Here is an 18,602-nt window from a genome sequence, read left to right on the forward strand (position 1 = left end):
TGGACAGTTCGCATGCATTCAGGTTGTTCGTTCCTGTTCTGTAAATCCTGTATGATGTTTGACAGTGTTGCAGCTTGACTTCAGCACTAATACTACTACTACAACCACCACCACCACCACCACCACCACTACCACCACCACCACCACCACTACTACTACAACAACTACTACTACTACTACTACTACTACTACTACTACTACTACTACTACTACTACTACTCTCCAGTTAAATACCGTCTATACAAAAAGCATGAAGTAGCCTCTATTTATTGTATAGGTATGAAATATATAGATGTATAGTGAAAATATAAATGGTATTGTGAAATAAATTTGAAAAATGATATTTAACTGCAGTGAAAATATAAGCTTATAATGAGTATACGTGAGCAGGTCGAGACGCGAGAAATATCGTCGTTCTCGTAGTTGAAAGATCTGACTAAATTTCAATTTAAAATATGTAAAAATGGGAGATGTATATAATAAATAGACTACTTCATGCTTCATCGAAGATCGAGAAACAATGTGGGGTTTGAGGCTTCACTCGACGAAATATAAATCGTATTCGACAAAAAGCATGAAGTAGCCTCTATGTATTTAATATCCAGCATATATTTTGTATTCAGCCAGATGTTTTTACTTGACTACATAATCAAGACTCGACCAGGGCAACCTGTTGTTCATACTGTAAGCAACGATCCAACAACTACTACCACTTCTTCAACTACATACTACTACTACCACTACCACTACCACTACCACTACCACTACCACTACCACTACTACTACTACTACTTCTACCACATACTACTTCTACAACTACTACTCCTCCTACTACTACTACAACAACTACCTCCACTTCTTCAACTACATACTACTACTTCTACAATAACTACTTCTACTACTACTACTCCTTCTACTACTACTACAACAACTACTACTACTACTACTACTTCTACTACTACTACTACTACTACTACTACTACTACTTCTACAACCACTACTTCTACTACCACTACTATTACATACTACTTCTACAACTACTACTACTTCTACTACTTCTTCTTCTACAACTACTACTTCAACTACTACTACTTCTACTACTTCTAGTACTACATACTACTGCTACTTATACTACCTCCACTTCTTCAACTACATACTACTTCTACAATAACTACTTCTACTACTACTACTCCTTCTACTACTACTACAACAACTACTACTACTACTCCTTCTACTACTACTACTACTTCTACAACCACTACTTTTACTACCACTACTACTACATACTACTTCTACAACTACTACTTCTACTACTTCTTCTTCTACTACTACTACTTCAACTACTTACTACTTCAACTACTTCTAGTACTACATACTACTGCTACTTATACTACTACTACTTCTACTACTACTACTACTACTACTACGACAGTGAGTACCTCTACGACTACTACATTGCGAACTGCTACGTCTACTACATCAATAAGTACTACTTCAACTACAACTATAACGTCCGTCGTATAGCTGGAATATGCGAGTGTCGCCTTCAACAACAAACAACATAACATGCCAGCTGATTTGGTTCAACGCGTGTCATCGTCATCGTACCTTGACGGCTTGGAATCACTGGCTTGTCTGGTCCAGACTAAACAAAGACTGATGAACGGCTGAAACCTTTGATGCGAGGCATGAACGCGGGGCAACTCTTTGTTCGTCAAATTATATGTAAAATAAAATAATTTTACGTAGGTAAAACCTTTTACAAATTAAAGCAATTTTAAAGATAGAAATTGCAAAGCAACCTATAGCGAAGCTACCAGCAGGATCGGTTGCAATACCAGTGCTTCGGGACTTAACCCTAAACAGACTGATATGGCTGAAATAATTTATGTCAGAAATGTTACCTTGTTTCATTACGTCAATATGTGGGTCATCTGACTGCATTAAGTAACGTTATGACAAACAAACGTGCCTATTCACAGATCATAGTAGCTTCCACTTGATAAAGGACAAGTATAATTGCGGGGGTGCACCGATGGAAAGGCAACAAGGAAACGATGCATCAACACGGTGGCAACTCTGTCAGTCAAATTAGATTTACAATAAAATAGTTCCCCTAAAAAATTTAATCAAACTATTCAAACGAATTATTTAGAAATTTGTCAAAGAAAACCCAAGCCAAAGCGTACAGTACACTGAAAGGATGTCGTATAAATATCAGTATTAAATACTTTCAGATGCTGTTAATGGAAAATTAAGGGAATAAATATTACGGGTTTTAAACAACATATTCTAAACAATATATTCTGGTTTATGAAACATGCATGATATTCCTACACATTTCTTTCAGTTAAAGGGCGGTCGGGTAGCCTAGCTGTTAAAGCGTTCGCTCGTCACGCCGAAAACCGGGTTCGTTTCCCCACATGGGTACAATGTGTGAAGCCCATTTCTGGTGTCCCCCGCCATGATATTGCTGGAATAATGCTAAAAGCGGTGTAAAACAATACTCAACTACTCACTCTTTAGTTAAATACCAACTATACGAAAGCTTTTATTTTATATCAAGCATATACATGTATTTTGTATTCAGCCATATGTCTTTACTTATCTTTACTTTATACATAATCAAGACTCGACCAGGGCAACCTGTTGTTCATACTGTAAGCAACGATTCACGTCGTCGGAGTTCGATGGTATACAATCAACCTGTTCACCGAGTCTGACCACCACACTCAGAACGGTAAGCTAAATGCTACTTGGGATTACTCACTGAGTTTGAATATTAAACTGCTCTTATTTTGTTGTGTGTAGAAATACACAAGTTTTACATAAAGAATATATTTTACATTAAGGGTTGTAACAAGAGTTAACCCGCAACCCTTGATGTATAATGTTTACATAAAGAGTAATTTTTGTAAAGGTTTGTAATGGAGGTTCAGTGCTTTGAAAGCAGGAATAAGGAAGCACTGCGGTAACGCCTATATTGTACACTGAGACACGGGTACAGTAAGAGTTATCCTTCTTGTTTGAACTCGATCTCGTGTTCATAGGCCCATATGCAAACCTTCGACACGGGCACGACTTGTCCCGGATAGACACGAGTTGGTCACGAATAAGTCACGAATGTCATGGATTATACCGGAATCAGGCGAGGTGGGGGAAGCAATCTGGCATAATAAGTGGTGGAAGCAATCTGGCATAATAAGTGGTGGAAGCAATCTGTTAAAATTAGTGGGGGAAGCAATCTGGCATAATGAGTGGGGGAAGCAATCTGTTAAAATTAGTGGGGGAAGCAATCTGGTAAAACTAGGAGGGGAAGCAATCTGTTAAAATGAGTGGGGGAAGCAATCTGGCATAATTAGTGGGGGAAGCAATCTGGCATAATTAGTGGGGGAAGCAATCTGTTAAAATAAGTGGGGGAAGCAATCTGCTATAATTAGGAGGGGAAGCAATCTGTTAAAATTAGGAGGGGAAGCAATCTGTTTAAATTAGGAGGGGAAGTAATCTGTTAAAATTAGTGGGGGAAGCAATCTGGTAAAACTAGGAGGGGAAGCAATCTGTTAAAATGAGTGGGGGAAGCAATCTGGCATAATTAGTGGGGGAAGCAATCTGGTAAAATTAGGAGGGGAAGCAATCTGTTAAAATTACTGGGGGAAGCAATCTGGTAAAATTAGGAGGGGAAGCAATCTGTTAAAATTACTGGGGGAAGCAATCTGGCATAATTAGTGGGGGAAGCAATCTGTTAAAATAAGTGGGGGAAGCGATTTGGTATAATTAGGAGGGGAAGCAATCTGTTAAAATTAATGTGGGAAGCAATCTGGAAAACTAAGTGGGGGAAGCAATCTGGTAAAATTCTTGTCACTTGCTCAGGGTGGCACAACACGTTTTGAGACCTGTGTTCCGGGTATTTGGACGTATTCGTGGTGCATCTTTTGTAATGCACTGGGGGAATGTACTGTACACTAGGGTAGTGACAACACTGTAAAGACCTGTAAACATTGCTGATTCAGACCGCTTGTCTATTCAGCCAAGACTGTACCAGTCAACGCCAGCAGCCCTCGAAACAAACAGGGCTGTGTCTCACCGGTGACATTGGTTGGGACGCTTCCTTCATTGCTGTGTAGTCGCCAGGGCTTGTGTTATATGTGTTAATAAACAGAGTGAGTGAGTTGGATTTAACGCCGCTTTTAACATTATCCCAGTTATATCACGGCGTGTCAGCTTAATGTGGGAGGAAAGCCCGAAGTGATGCAGGTCTCAGACGTTTACCACTTTGGTGAAACCCACGGTATGGTGCTGACAAACCTAGAAACATAATCGCGGCGAACCGGGATTCGAACCCACAATCATAGGTTTCTGGCGTGCCCAAGGGACGCAACTCTGCACAGCGAATCGCGGCGCCTTAGACGACTGGACCAACCGTGCCCCCTAATAAACATAGAACTAACACTGTAGGATTTTAAGAGTTAACTGGACACAGACGTCAAGTTGAAGAGGTTGACAAGCAACGAGTATTGATTTCCTTACAGATGTGTAGTGTACCCCTAAACAAGCTTGGAATACTTATTGATAGTGTGAGAGAGTGGGTTTGACGCCGCTTTGAATTCTGTTTCAGTTCACAGCACCTAAAACAGTCTTAGTATGTAGGAAAGCTCAATAACGCAGGTCGTAGACGCTTAACTATCAACCCTTTTGTAAACATATCTGGGACTTGAACTCTTGACTCGCGTCGCTGTTTAATCTGCATGGACCCCCAACGCCTGCGCAGTTAACTGGGCGACTGTCTTAACGCAACAGTCAGCGTGAACCAGTATGACCAACGATGGGTCAAAGTGACATAAAAGTACATGTACTTTCATATGTAGGTAATCTACACTGTGCAGGAACGTGATTAGGTAAGTAGCGAAGTCACGCGAGAAGGACATTCCAAGCGTCCATCATTACAAGTAGTGATCAACATGGAAAGTCAGCAGTAAGTACATATTCTCCTCAAATAGGCTTCATCCTTCATCGCTGTTGCAGTGTTTTTAATTAGTTGACACCGTACGCGACGATGTCGTGAGAGGCGACTAACGGGATCGGGTGGTCAGGCTCGCTGACTTGGTTGATGCATGTCATCGATCCGAATTGCGTGGATCGATGCTCATGATATCAATCACTGGATTGTCTGGTCCAGACTCGATTATTTACAAGCCGCAGTTGTATAGCTGGAATATTGCTGAGTGCGGCGTTAAACAACCAACCAACCAACATCTCGGCTTAATACGTCAGTTGCACGGAACGTACGGGATTGAGGTACGCTTGGATGAAACTAGGTAAAGCGAGATAAGTGTTACATTGACACTGGCTCACAGATTGAATCCTTCTTGCCAAGTACGTCCTCAAACAAACTACCATTTCAACTACTCTTTTAATACTGTAAAACGGACCCGCGAAGATCCGTGTTAGAATAGGTCTTCAGCAACCTATATGCTTGTGGTAAGAGGCGACTAACGGGATCGGGTGGTCAGGCCTGCTGACTTGGTTGATGCATGTCATCAATCCCAATTAACGGGATCGGGTGGTCAGGCCTGCTGACTTGGTTGATGCATGTCATCAATCCCAATTAACGGGATCGGGTGGTCAGGCCTGCTGAATTGGTTGATGCATGTCATCAATCCCAATTAACGGGATCGGGTGGTCAGGCTCTCTGACTTGGTTGATGCAGATCATCGTATCCAAGTTTCGGGGATCGATGCTCACATCACTGAATTGTGTGGTCCAGACATGATTATTCACAGACTGCCGCCATACAGCTGTATAACAAAAAAACAACAACTGTAAGACGCTTGGGAGTGTGTGTGTGTGTGTGTGTGTGTGTGTGTGTGTGTGTGTGTGTGTGTGTGTGCATGATGTCTGAATGTGGGTTTTAACTCTGACCTGCTGCGCTGTCTGAATGTGGTTTATAGCCTCTGACCTGCTGCGCTGTCTGAATGTGGGTTTAAACTCTGACCTGCTGTAACAAGAGTTAACCCACAACCCTTGATGTAAAAATGTTTACATTAAGAGTAATATTTATTTTAAGGTTTGTAATAGAGGTTCAGTACTTTGAAAACAGGAATAAGCAAGCACTGCTGTAACGCCTATATTGAACACTGAGACATGGGTACAGTAAGAGTTATCCTTCTTGTTTGAACTCGATCTCGTGTTCATAGGCCCATATGCAAACCTTCGAGAGGGGCACGACTTGTCCCGGATAGACACGAGTTGGTCACGAATAAGTCACGAATGTCATGGATTATGCCGGAAACAGACGAGGTGGGGGAAGCAATCTGGCATAATTAGTGGGGGAAGCAATCTGGCATAATTAGTGGGGGAAGCAATGTGGTACAATTACTGGGAGAAGCAATCTGGCATAATTAGTAGGGGAAGCAATCTGGTAAAATTAGGAGGGGGAGCAATTTGGTATAACTAATATCCGATATCATATCAAGCAACTCAAGGTGCAAAAATGAGAACACCATTTGCCGCGGTATAGTAAAGTTAAAGACACTTTCGTTATAAACCACGTGGTTGTTATCTCTATAACATACCTTGTCTCTCAGATCTGTGACTTGCATAAACTGTTCAGCCTTGGTGTGAGCGTGTCGGGCTGACAGAAATAGCTGTAAGATATCCTCCCGTGCATCTAGGTTAGAGTTCCTCGCACAACGTTGACCTTGACATGCTACCTACAAGACCTTTTTCATATTATCCTATTATCTTTTACATTTATATACCACACTTATCCAGTGGATAATCTTCTCGAATGCGGTTTATTTGTTCCCCGACCAGTGGATCCCTTTCAGTCCCAGTTATCATTATCAACTCCCCGGGGAGTATACAACCCATGGGCGCTAGAGGGTTTTTACACCCACTTCAACTGTCGGGTACCCATTTCCTGCTGGGTAAACAGAGGCACATTTCAGCTTTGTCACTTGCTCAGGGTGGCACAACACGTTTTGAGACCTGTGTTCCGGGTATTTGGACTTATTCGTGGTTCCACCGGAGGAGTGGGGTCTTTTGGAATGCAAAGGGTGACACACTAGGGTAGTGACAACAGTGTGAAGACCTGTCTACTGTCTCCTTGTCTACTGAGCCAAGACTGTACCAGTCCAAGCCAGCAGCCCTCGAAACAAACAGGGCTGTGTCTCACCGGTGACATTGGTTGGGACGCTTCCTTCATTGTTGTGTAGTCGCCAGGGCTTGCGTCATACGTGTTAATAAACATAGTGAGTGATTTGGATTTAACGCCGCTTTTAACATTATTCCAGCTATACCACAGCGTGTCAGCTTAATGTGGGAGGAAAGCCCGAAGTGATGCAGGTCTCAGACATTTACCACTTTGGTGAAACCCACGAGCACGGGTATGGTGCTGACAAACCTAGAAACATAATCGCGGCGAATCGGGATTCGAACCCACAATCATAGGTTTCTGGCGTGCCCAAGGGAAGCAACTCTGCACAGCGAATCGCGGCGCCTTAGGCGACTGGGCCATCCGTCCCCCTAATAAACATAGAATTAACACTGTAGGATTTTAAGGGTTAACTGGACACAGACGTCAAGTTGAAGAGGTTGACAAGCAACGAGTATTGATTTCCTTACAGATGTGTAGTGTACCCCTAAACAAGCTTGGAATACTTATTGATAGTGTGTGAGAGTGGGTTTGACGCCGCTTTGATTTCTATTTCAGTTCACAGCACCTAAAACAGTCTTAGTATGTAGGAAAGCTCAATAACGCAGGTCGTAGACGTTTAACTATCAACCCTTTTGTAAACATATCTGGGACTCGAACTCTTGACTCGCGTCGCTGTTTAATCTGTATGGACCCCAACGCCTGCGCAGTTAACTGGGCGACTGTCTTAACGCAACAGTCAGCGTGAACCAGTATGACCAACGATGGGTCAAAATGACCTAAAAGTACATGTACTTTCATATGTAGGTAATCTACACTGTGCAGGAACGTGATAAGGTAAGTAGCGAAGTCACGCGAGAAGGACATTTGAAACGTACATCATAACAAGTAGTGATCAACATGGAAAGTCAGCAGTAAGTACATATTCTCCTCAAATAGGCTTCATCCTTCATCGCTGTTGCAGTGTTTTTAATTAGTTGACACCGTACGCGACGATGTCGTGAGAGGCGACTAACGGGATCGGGTGGTCAGGCTCGCTGACTTGGTTGATGCATGTCATCGATCCGAATTGCGTGGATCGATGCTCATGATACCAATCACTGGATTGTCTGGTCCAGTGATTATTTACAAGCCGCAGTCGTATAGCTGGAATATTGCTGAGTGCGGCGTAAAACAACAAAGCAACCAACCAACCTCTCGGCTTCATACGTCCGTAGCACGGAACGATTGAGGTACGCTTTGGTGAAACTAGGCAAAGCGTGTTACATTGACACTGGCTCACAGATTGAATCCTTCTTGCCAAGTACGTCCTCAAACAAATTACCATTTCAACTACTCTTTCAATACTGTAAGACGGACCCGTGAAGATCTGGGTTAGAATAGGTCTTCAGCAACCTATATGCTTGTGGTAAGAGGCGACTTACGGGATCGGGTGGTCAGGCCTGCTGACTTGGTTGATGCATGTCATCAATCCCAATTAACGGGATCGGGTGGTCAGGCTCTCTGACTTGGTTGATGCATGTCATCAATCCCAATTAACGGGATCGGGTGGTCAGGCTCTCTGACTTGGTTGATGCAGATCATCGTATCCAAGTTTCGGGGATCGATGCTCATATCACTGAATTGTGTGGTACAGACACGATTAACCACAGACTGCAGCCATACAGCTGTAAAACAAAAAACATACTGTAAGACACTTGGAATATGTGTGTGTGTGTGTGTGTGTGTGTGTGTGTGTGTGTGTGTGTGTGTGTGTGTGTGTGTGTGTGTGTGTGTGTGTGATGTCTGAATGTGAGTTATAGGCTCTGACCTGCTGCGCTGTCTGAATGTGGTTTATAGCCTCTGATCTGCTGCGCTGTATGAATGTGGTTTATAGCCTCTGACCTGCTGTGCTGTCTGAATGTGGGTTATAGCCTCTGATCTGCTGCGCTGTCTCAATGTGGGGGTATAGCCTCTGACCTGCTGCGCTGTCTGAATGTGGTTTATAGCCTCTGACCTGCTGCGCTGTCTGAATGTGGGTTTTAACTCTGAACTGCTGCGCTGTCTGAATGTGGGGTATAGCCTCTAACCTGCTGCGCTGTCTGAATGTGGGGTATAGCCTCTGACCTGCTGCGCTGTCTGAATGTGGTTTATAGCCTCTGATCTGCTGCGCTGTATGAATGTGGTTTATAGCCTCTGACCTGCTGCGCTGTCTGAATGTGGGGTATAGCCTCTGAACTGCTGCGCTGTCTGAATGTGGGGTATAGCCTCTGACCTGTTGCGCTGTCTGGATGTGGGTTTTAACTCTATGACATGCTGCGCTGTCTGAATGAGGGGTATAGCCTCTGACCTGCTGCGCTATCTGAATGTGGGGTATGGGCTCTGACCTGCTGCGCTGTCTGAATGTGGGTTTTAACTCTCTGACCTGCTGCGCTGTCTGAATGTGGGTTATGGTCTCTGACCCGCTGCGCTGTCTGAATGTGGGTTACAGGATCTGACCTGCTGCGCTGTCTGAATATGGGTTACAGGCTCTGACCTGCTGCGCTGTCTGAATGTGGGTTATGGTCTCTGACCTGCTGCGCTGTCTGAATGTGGGTTATTGGATCTGACCTGCTGCGCTGTCTGAATGTGGGTTACAGGATCTGACATGCTGCGCTGTCTGAATGAGGGGTATAGCCTCTGACCTGCTGCGCTGTCTGAATGTGGGGTATGGGCTCTGACCTGCTGCGCTGTCTGAATGTGGGTTTTAACTCTCTAACCTGCTGCGCTGTCTGAATGTGGGTTATGGTCTCTGACCTGCTGCGCTGTCTGAATGTGGGTTATTGGATCTGACCTGCTGCGCTGTCTGAATGGGTTTTTTTTACTCTCAGACCTGCTGCGCTGTCTGAATGTGGGGTATAGCCTCTGACCTGCTGCACTGTCTGAATGTGGGGTATAGCCTCTGACCTGCTGCGCTGTCTGAATGTGGGTTATAGGCTCTTAACTGCCCCAAATCCCTTACTCATTCATTCTTCCTAGAACTCCCGAGATTCTGGACTACCGGAATGAAAATGGTCATGGGTGGTCCTTCTACAAACATGACGGCGTCCTCCTGCACATTCGCAACACCCCTGAGAATGAAATGGAAAATATCCGAAATGTTCAGAAGCTCGAGCTGAGGGACGATGACGTCATGATAGCGGCATATCCCAAATGTGGTAAGAACATGAGATAGACGATTTACTCAATAAATGATTTTAAAATGAATAAAATGATTTCTAGTATGAGTCAATGCTGTTCAACGCCGCAGTGAAGAGGCGTTAAACCCAACTGACACAATTCTGTCTATTCTGATCCTCCCAGGTACCCACTGGTTGTGGGAAATCGTCACCATGCTCAGGGCCGGTAACTCTGAGTACCACAAGAAGCCGAAGGAGATCGCCATGTTGGAGGTGCCGAATTTTCAGCGGGCTGATGAACTTCCCTCCCCGCGGGTTCTGAACTCACATCTTTACTTCCGTCATCTCCCGGAGAAACTGGTGGAGAAGAGGATTAAAACCATCTTCATCATGCGAAATCCAAAAGATGTCAGCGTATCTCACTATCATCATGTCAGCGGACTCAAAAAGGCGTTTATGTATGACGGGACGTATTCAGAATTTCTGGATCTGTTTCTTGAAGGAAAAGGTGAGTGAAATGTTCAATGGTCATATCAAGCCTCATGATTTTAACAAAGGCTGATAGTTTAATATGGTTATTACCATGCATGTATATGTTTATAATAATCCAACGGCAGAAATGTTTTTTATATTTATTTGATTTCAAATCAACAATTAATATGATACGTTTACTAACGTTTCTTCAGCTATTCAACCAAATACAGTTCATGGTGGCCCAGTCGTTTAAGGTTCCGCAATTGGCATGGCATGCCAGAAACCTATTATCATGGATTCGAATCCCGGTTCCAATTACGTTTCTAGCTGTGTCAGTTCTATGCCCTGGTTTGTGTGTTTGACCAAGATGGTAAACGTCTGGGACATGACAGGCTTTCCTCCCACGTTAAGGCAACACGCCGTGTAGTCTGTCTCCCAGTCCCTGAACCATTTTATTTCCCTTTCGCCCATCAATTACTGTAATGCTTTAACTCAAAACAAAGAAGTCTAGATTTTTCCCCAGGTTCATCTAGGTTCCCTTTTCATTTTTCTTCGCTGGAGACACTGTAGCATAGAGGCCTGTTTCTTTCCGTTGTATGGCAAGGTTACCAGAGGTTCTACGGTAATATTGTCATGCATGACTGATTTAACGTATCAATGTCAAATCACTTTGACTGTTTTTGTCTGAGCTGCTGACCTGCTGCGCTGTCTGAATGTGGGTTATGGCCTCTGACCTGCTGCGCTGTCTGAATGTGGGTTATAGCCTCTGACCTGCTGCGCTGTCTGAATGTGGGTTATGGCCTCTGACCTGCTGCGCTGTCTGAATGTGGGTTATAGTCTCTGACCTGCTGCGCCGTCTGAATGTGGGTTAAAGTCTCTGACCTGCTGCGCCGTCTGATTGTTGGTTATAGTCTCTGACCTGCTGTGCCGTCTAAATGTGGGTTATAGTCTCTGACCTGCTGCGCTGTCTGAATGTGGGTTATAGGCTCTGACCTGCTGCGCTGTCTGAATGTGGGTTATAGTCTCTGACCTGCTGCGCTGTCTGAATGTGGGTTATAGCCTCTGACCTGCTGCGCTGTCTGAATGTGGGTTATGGCCTCTGACCTGCTGCGCTGTCTGAATGTGGGTTATAGTCTCTGACCTGCTGCGCCGTCTGAATGTGGGTTAAAGTCTCTGACCTGCTGCGCCGTCTAAATGTGGGTTATAGTCTCTGACCTGCTGCGGTGTCTGAATGTGGGTTATAGGCTCTGACCTGCTGCGCTGTCTGAATGTGGGTTATAGTCTCTGACCTGCTGCGCTGTCTGAATGTGGGTTATATCCTCTGATCTGCTGCGCCCTCTGAATGTGGGTTATGGTCTCTAACCTGCTGCGCCGTCTGAATGTGGGTTATAGTCTCTGACCTGCTGCGCCGTCTGAATGTGGGTTAAAGTCTCTGACCTGCTGCGCCGTCTGATTGTTGGTTATAGTCTCTGACCTGCTGTGCCGTCTAAATGTGGGTTATAGTCTCTGACCTGCTGCGGTGTCTGAATGTGGGTTATAGGCTCTGACCTGCTGCGCTGTCTGAATGTGGGTTATAGTCTCTGACCTGCTGCGCCGTCTGAATGTGGGTTAAAGTCTCTGACCTGCTGCGCCGTCTGATTGTTGGTTATAGTCTCTGACCTGCTGTGCCGTCTAAATGTGGGTTAAAGTCTCTGACCTGCTCCGCCGTCTGAATGTGGGTTATAGGCTCTGACCTGCTGCGCTGAGTGTGAACACTCCAATGAGACGCACTCTGTGAATGTGGGTTAATATTAAATGCTCCGATGTGCTGCTCCCTGAGTGTGGATTAAGATTTACTTATATGTTGCTTAAATAAATACATAAAGTTCTGCCCTGTTTCATCGCTACTTCAGTAGGCGCTGGCCTTCCTGTAGACATATGCTTACATATAAATATATGTTTATGGTGTTTCATTTAATTACTTCCAATGTTTCAGTTCCCGGTGGTGGTTATGCCGACTACGTGAATGATTGGCAGAAAGTGAAACAGGACAACCCGGACTTGCCTTTCCTAACATTGTTTTATGAAAACTTGAAAGAGGTTTGTATTTCTTTGATCTATGACCTGTGTCGACAGGAGGTCATGGTCTGCTAAGTATACAGTTAGAAGATTTGTCTGAACACTTGAAAATTCAAACTTCACTCTGCTCATTCCTGTGTACTGTGTAGTCACTCCAAGGGAACGTCATGTCCTCGCCATGTGCTGTAATATAGTCATTGATATGAGGCATGTGATGTCGCCTGGTGGTTTTCTTTTTAGGATCCTGTTAAAAACATCAAAGCGGTTGCCGAGTTCATCGGAGAGTCAGTCACTGATGAACTCTGTGAGCAAATAGCGGAAGCGTGCAGCTTTAAGAAGCTGAAGGTTGCAGCCAAGGAGGTGAAGGAGGAATTACCAAATAGCAATTGGTCCGAAGCCTGGAAGGAAGGACACGAAGGGATGTACAGAAAAGGTGAGATGATTCTTAGATTTGCCATTGTCTCTTCATTGGAATCGTAAATCACATGACCACACGGGTCAGAGTAGGCCCCAAGTGTTATATTGCTTGTTGTGAAGACACACGCGGGTTAGAATTGGTCCCAAGTATTATATTGATTGTTGTGATGACACACGCGGGTTAGAGTAGGTCCCAAGTGTTATATTGATTGTTGTGAAGACACACGCGGATGAGAGTTGGTCCCAAGTATTATATTGATTGTTGTGATGACACGACAGGTTAGAGTTGGTCCCAAGTATTATACTGCTTGTTGTGAGGACACGACAGGTTAGAGTTGGTCCCAAGTATTATATTGATTGTTGTGAGGATACGACAGGTTAGAGTAGGTCCCAAGTATTATGTTAATTGTTGTGAGGACACGACAGGTTAGAGTTGGTCCCAAGTGTTATATTGATTGTTGTGAGGACACGACAGGTTAGAATTGGTCCCAAGTATTATACTGCTTGTTGTGAGGACACACGCGGGTTAGAGTTGGTCCCAAGTATTATATTGCTTGTTGTGAGGACACGACAGGTTAGAGTTGGTCCCAAGTATTATATTGCTTGTTGTGAGGACACGACAGGTTAGAGTAGGTCCCAAGTACTGTATTGATTGTTTTGAGGACACGACAGGTTAGAGTTGGTCCCAAGTGTTATATTGATTGTTGTGAGGACACGACAGGTTAGAATTGGTCCCAAGTATTATACTGCTTGTTGTGAGGACACACGCGGGTTAGAGTTGGTCCCAAGTATTATATTGCTTGTTGTGAGGACACGACAGGTTAGAGTTGGTCCCAAGTATTATATTGCTTGTTGTGAGGACACGACAGGTTAGAGTAGGTCCCAAGTACTGTATTGATTGTTTTGAGGACACGACAGGTTAGAGTTGGTCCCAAGTATTATATTGCTTGTTGAGAGGACACACGCGGGTCAGAGTAGGTCCTTGGTGTATTACTTACTTAAGACCTGGTCATGTGTTGCTTTCTAAGAAAGTTAATCCTGTATTACTTACTAATGAACTTAATCCTGTATTACTTACTGATGACGTTAATCCTCTATTACTTACTAATGAAGTTAATCTTGTATTACCTACTTAGGAAGTTAATCCTGCATTACTTACTTAGGAAGTTAATCCTGTATTACTTACTTAGGAAGTTAATCCTGCATTACTTACTTAGGAAGTTAATCCTGTTTTACTTACTAAGGAAGTTAATCCTGTATTACTTACTAATGAACTTTATCCTGTATTACTTACTTAGGAAGTTAATCCTGTTTTACTTACTAAGGAAGTTAATCCTGTATTACTTACTAATGAACTTGATCCTGTATTACTTACTTAGGAAGTTAATCCTGTATTACATACTTAGGAAGTTAATCCTGCATTACTTACTTAGGAAGTTAATCCTGCATTACTTACTAAGGAAGTTAATCCCGTTTTACTTACTAAGGAAGTTAATCCTGTATTACTTACTACTGAACTTAATCCTGTATTACTTACTTAGGAAGTTAATCCTGTATTACTTACTAAGGAAGTTAATCCTGCATTACTTACTAAGGGAGTTAATCCCGGTTTACTTACTAAGGAAGTTAACCCTGTATTACTTACTAATGAACATAATCCTGTATTTCTTACTTAGGAAGTTAATCCTGTATTACCTATTGAGGAAGTTAATCCTGCATTATTTACTTAGGAAGTTAATCCTGCATTACTTTCTTAGGAAGTTAATCCTGCATTACTTTCTTAGGAAGTTAATCCTGTATTACTTACTTAGGAAGTTAATCTTTGTGTACTTACTAGGGAAGTTTATCCTGTATTACTTACTAAGGAAGTTAATCATGTATTACTTACTGAAGTACTTATGGATTCATGGTGTTATTGTTTCAGGTGAAGTCGGGGATTGGAAGAACTGGATAACAGTTGCTCAAAACGAAAGATTCGATGCCGTTATAGACCGAAAGTTTGAGGGAACAGGCATTGTGTTCACATATGAATAGCTGACGGATCATATGTATATATTGACGAGCACACTGAATGCCAAATATCATTAATATGCGTCATTCCTATCTCTATGAATATTCACTAAGTATGTATTTTGCACGACCACCAGAGCTTACTAGATGAAACAGTACAAAGCTAGGCGTACCTGATGCTGACGTGGCAATTGGGGATACCTTCGTACGGATGAAACATTTTCGCTTGCGGATTCGGGAACAAATTTCCCACCAATTACGTTCTGTAAATGGTGCCGTCGGGTGCAGCATGCGGAGTTAGCTGTCGCCCTTTTGAAACTGTCCGGCATATCCTACCGTACAGTAACGCCTGACGCAGGGGCACTAAATAGATTCGACGTCAGGACGTTCATTAATTACTTCAGGCCAACGTCGGTGCGAGTGTACGACCACGGCAACTAGTCCCCCCCCCCCCCCCCCCCCCCCATGGAACTCTCAAAGGCAGTAATAGGCGCGACAAAACGCCTCGTACTTCCGCTACAATGCAGTTTTAAGGAGACGAGAGAGGCGCAAATACGCCTATTTTACCCTCCCCAAAGTTCGACCTTTTGGGACGAGTTACAGTGGAATAACGGGGGCATTGAACCCGTCACCAAAGACACATATGACCCGGACCGGGGCGCAAATTAAATTCAAATAGTTAATGATCAGTCCGGACGAATCAGGAACCCAAATATATATTTAAAAAAAAATTTAAAAAAGACAAAACGATAGTCAAAATAGTCTAATTGCGACTAAAGTAATCGTTCAAGGGGAGTTACATGTAACTGGAGGATGACCATCAAGATGTTACAATCCACGTATATTGTTCCGTTAATAGTTTTACAAATTATTATAGTAGAAATGTTGTTATTACATACGAAGTGATATTCGTATTAGAAGTGTTTGTTACAGGTAACTTGCTTTTATTTGTATTGGAAGATTCGTGTTACTTAGGAATTGATAATATTTGTAGAAAGAAGTGTTACTACATATGAATTGATTTTAGTCAAACTAGAAGCGTTTTGTTACAGGTGAATTGATATATTTGTATTAGAAGTGTTTATGTATTGTTATTATAGAAGTAGTATCTATAGTTATAATTACATTAAGCATAACATATGTGTCGATGTGGCGATGTAACTTCTCGTTATGAGAATGATATCAATGTTACAATAAAATTAATTACCTCCTTGATGAGTCGTTTCGGTTTAGGCATTGAACATGCTGTTGTTAAACCGATGTGGAGATATTAATGTTCCACATATATTGAAATTGTATGTATAATGTATACTGAACAATGACTCTGTGAAACTGTCCACGTTCAACCAGCCTATGGTTACGATGGTTATCACTCAAAGTATTCCAAATTCAAAAAGTGAACCAACGTGGATCTCCACGACTTGAGAGTGTGAGGACACACTCTTCGCCAGAACGGGGGTCGTATTATAGGCATGAAAGAGCAATACATGTTTAGATAATAAAAGGGAAGTTAAATCAATGTCATAAAGTTAAGAAGGAATGTATACCAGGTATTATAACAAGAATTGGCACCATCTTAGAGTGTGGGGACACACTCTTTGCCAGAACGGGGGTCGTATTATAGGCATAAAAATACAGAAATTAACAACTAATTAAAGTAATTAACAATTCATTAGTTCGAAATTCAAAAGGGTGAGAAGCTACATGATAACAAGTCCGAATAAGGTGCTGGTTATTAGATAAGAGTGGGTTAAAATGATCTAGTGTAGGGAGAAAAGGTGGTTGACCAATGATAGATTGAAAAATGAGTAGAGCTGTGACGTAGGTACCGGTTTAAAAAGGGGCAAAAGCCCAAAAATCGAGAGAACGGCTAGACAACGGCTAGAGAGCGGCTGGGGAGACTGCATCTTGACTGGTGCTCCGTTCTCGGCTTGTTGTCATGATCTTTCGAACCAGAAACCAAACCTAGGCACCAGCATTTCGACTGAGACTGAAGCTTTGCGGCCGAAGTCTCGTATTTAAGTGACAAATAGAGTGGGTTGACCGGCAACACAAAGTGGGAATAAAAGCTGTTAAACGAAGATCACTCTTTGTGCTTGATGGAGGAACTACGGTAAAAAGTCCAAAGCCCTCGAGTGCTGACATTGTACCTCTCGCCCATCCCAGACAGTCAGCACCAAAGAACGAGGGGATTACCGTAGTTCAGAAGAAGAGGTACGCGACTGGCTATACCCTGGTAATTAACAACAATATACACCGGTCTTTAAGGCGCTAAAATTACCTTGGACACAAGTATGTACAACAAAACATGTTCGTGAATCATTTTATTTTTTTAATCTCGCTTTATAAAAGTCGCACACACTGCCTGTGCCATGCGACGATTTCATTGCTAATAAATTAATCTTTATGGTCTCTCCTGGTGTCATTATTTCCGTGTCTTGTTTGACTTCCGCCGTTCCCTTGTAGATTCAATGTTTGGCCCGTACAAGGTGGTGAGGTGAAATGAGATGTAACGTCGCGTCCAAGGTTATTGCACTTATATAGCGACGTGCATGCACGTGTGTGTCTAGCTGCTTGTACTAGTCCGGACTGATGCCGATTTATAGTGCTAGCACACTGAGATACCATGATGCAGTTTAACATGAATACCCCACTCAGACACAGTGTACTGACTCCGTGCTTCTTTTAGCCGAGCGCCATACAGGCTAACAACAAGTACCATCTTTTAACGTCTATTGGTATGACGCGGCCAGGAATTGAACCCCTTCCGCTCTCCGGGCAGATGCTCTACCATTAGACCACATCTGACCCGTATAAACAATCGTCACGGGGGACTAAGGTGTTTCACCAACAATCCTACTGGCCCAAGGGCATGTTCGCTTGCCCCCTCCCCCGGGGGGTTATTATGTGTGAATCCCATCATTTCGGTTGTCCTTCACCTTGGTGTGTCCGGTGTACTTCTAAAACCAAACACACTCACTCACTCATTTGAACAGTATTTCAGTCACCTTATAAACCTATTCATTGGGATCTCTATTAAGTAAGAGACTTCTTTCTATAGGCATTAAAATCTATTGTGAGGTTTTACTTTCCAGTCGGGTTAAATCTCATAAACAGGGACATCGTAATGTCCCTGGGATTTTATATAATATCCCAGGGAGTTTATAGGATATGCTAGTCATATTTGCTATAATATCCCAGGGATTTTATATAATATCCTGGGTATTTTATTAATGTAACTTCCGTTCTGATTGTAACATGTAATGAAATGACAAATGTTTTCTTTACATTCCGGAGGATCGAACTCGCAACCTTCATATCTGTAGCCCAGTGTGTGTACCACGAGGCTACAG

The 18,602-nt window shown here is 43.1% G+C and overlaps 1 protein-coding gene across 2 annotated transcripts; it reads left to right on the forward strand.

The window, feature by feature from the left end:
• The first annotated feature begins 4,919 nt into the window (after positions 1–4,919).
• LOC139456119 (sulfotransferase 1C2-like) lies at positions 4,920–15,709 on the forward strand. 2 transcript variants are annotated; one of them, XM_071237653.1, is made up of 6 exons: positions 4,920–4,972; positions 10,151–10,329; positions 10,475–10,798; positions 12,740–12,843; positions 13,063–13,255; positions 15,164–15,709. In XM_071237653.1, exons 1-6 carry the CDS (start codon positions 4,959–4,961, stop codon positions 15,271–15,273), a joined length of 924 nt encoding a protein of 307 aa, XP_071093754.1. In that variant the 5' UTR covers positions 4,920–4,958; the 3' UTR covers positions 15,274–15,709. The 2 variants fall into 2 exon arrangements, with proteins under 2 accessions (XP_071093754.1, XP_071093753.1); XM_071237652.1 differs by lacking the exon at positions 4,920–4,972 and adding an exon at positions 7,961–8,067.
• The last annotated feature ends 2,893 nt before the right edge of the window (positions 15,710–18,602 follow it).

The sequence above is a fragment of the Haliotis cracherodii genome, unplaced genomic scaffold (genome assembly GCF_022045235.1).
Source record: "Haliotis cracherodii isolate W230 unplaced genomic scaffold, xgHalCrac1.p SCAF_11, whole genome shotgun sequence".
NCBI classification, from domain to species: domain Eukaryota; kingdom Metazoa; phylum Mollusca; class Gastropoda; order Lepetellida; family Haliotidae; genus Haliotis; species Haliotis cracherodii.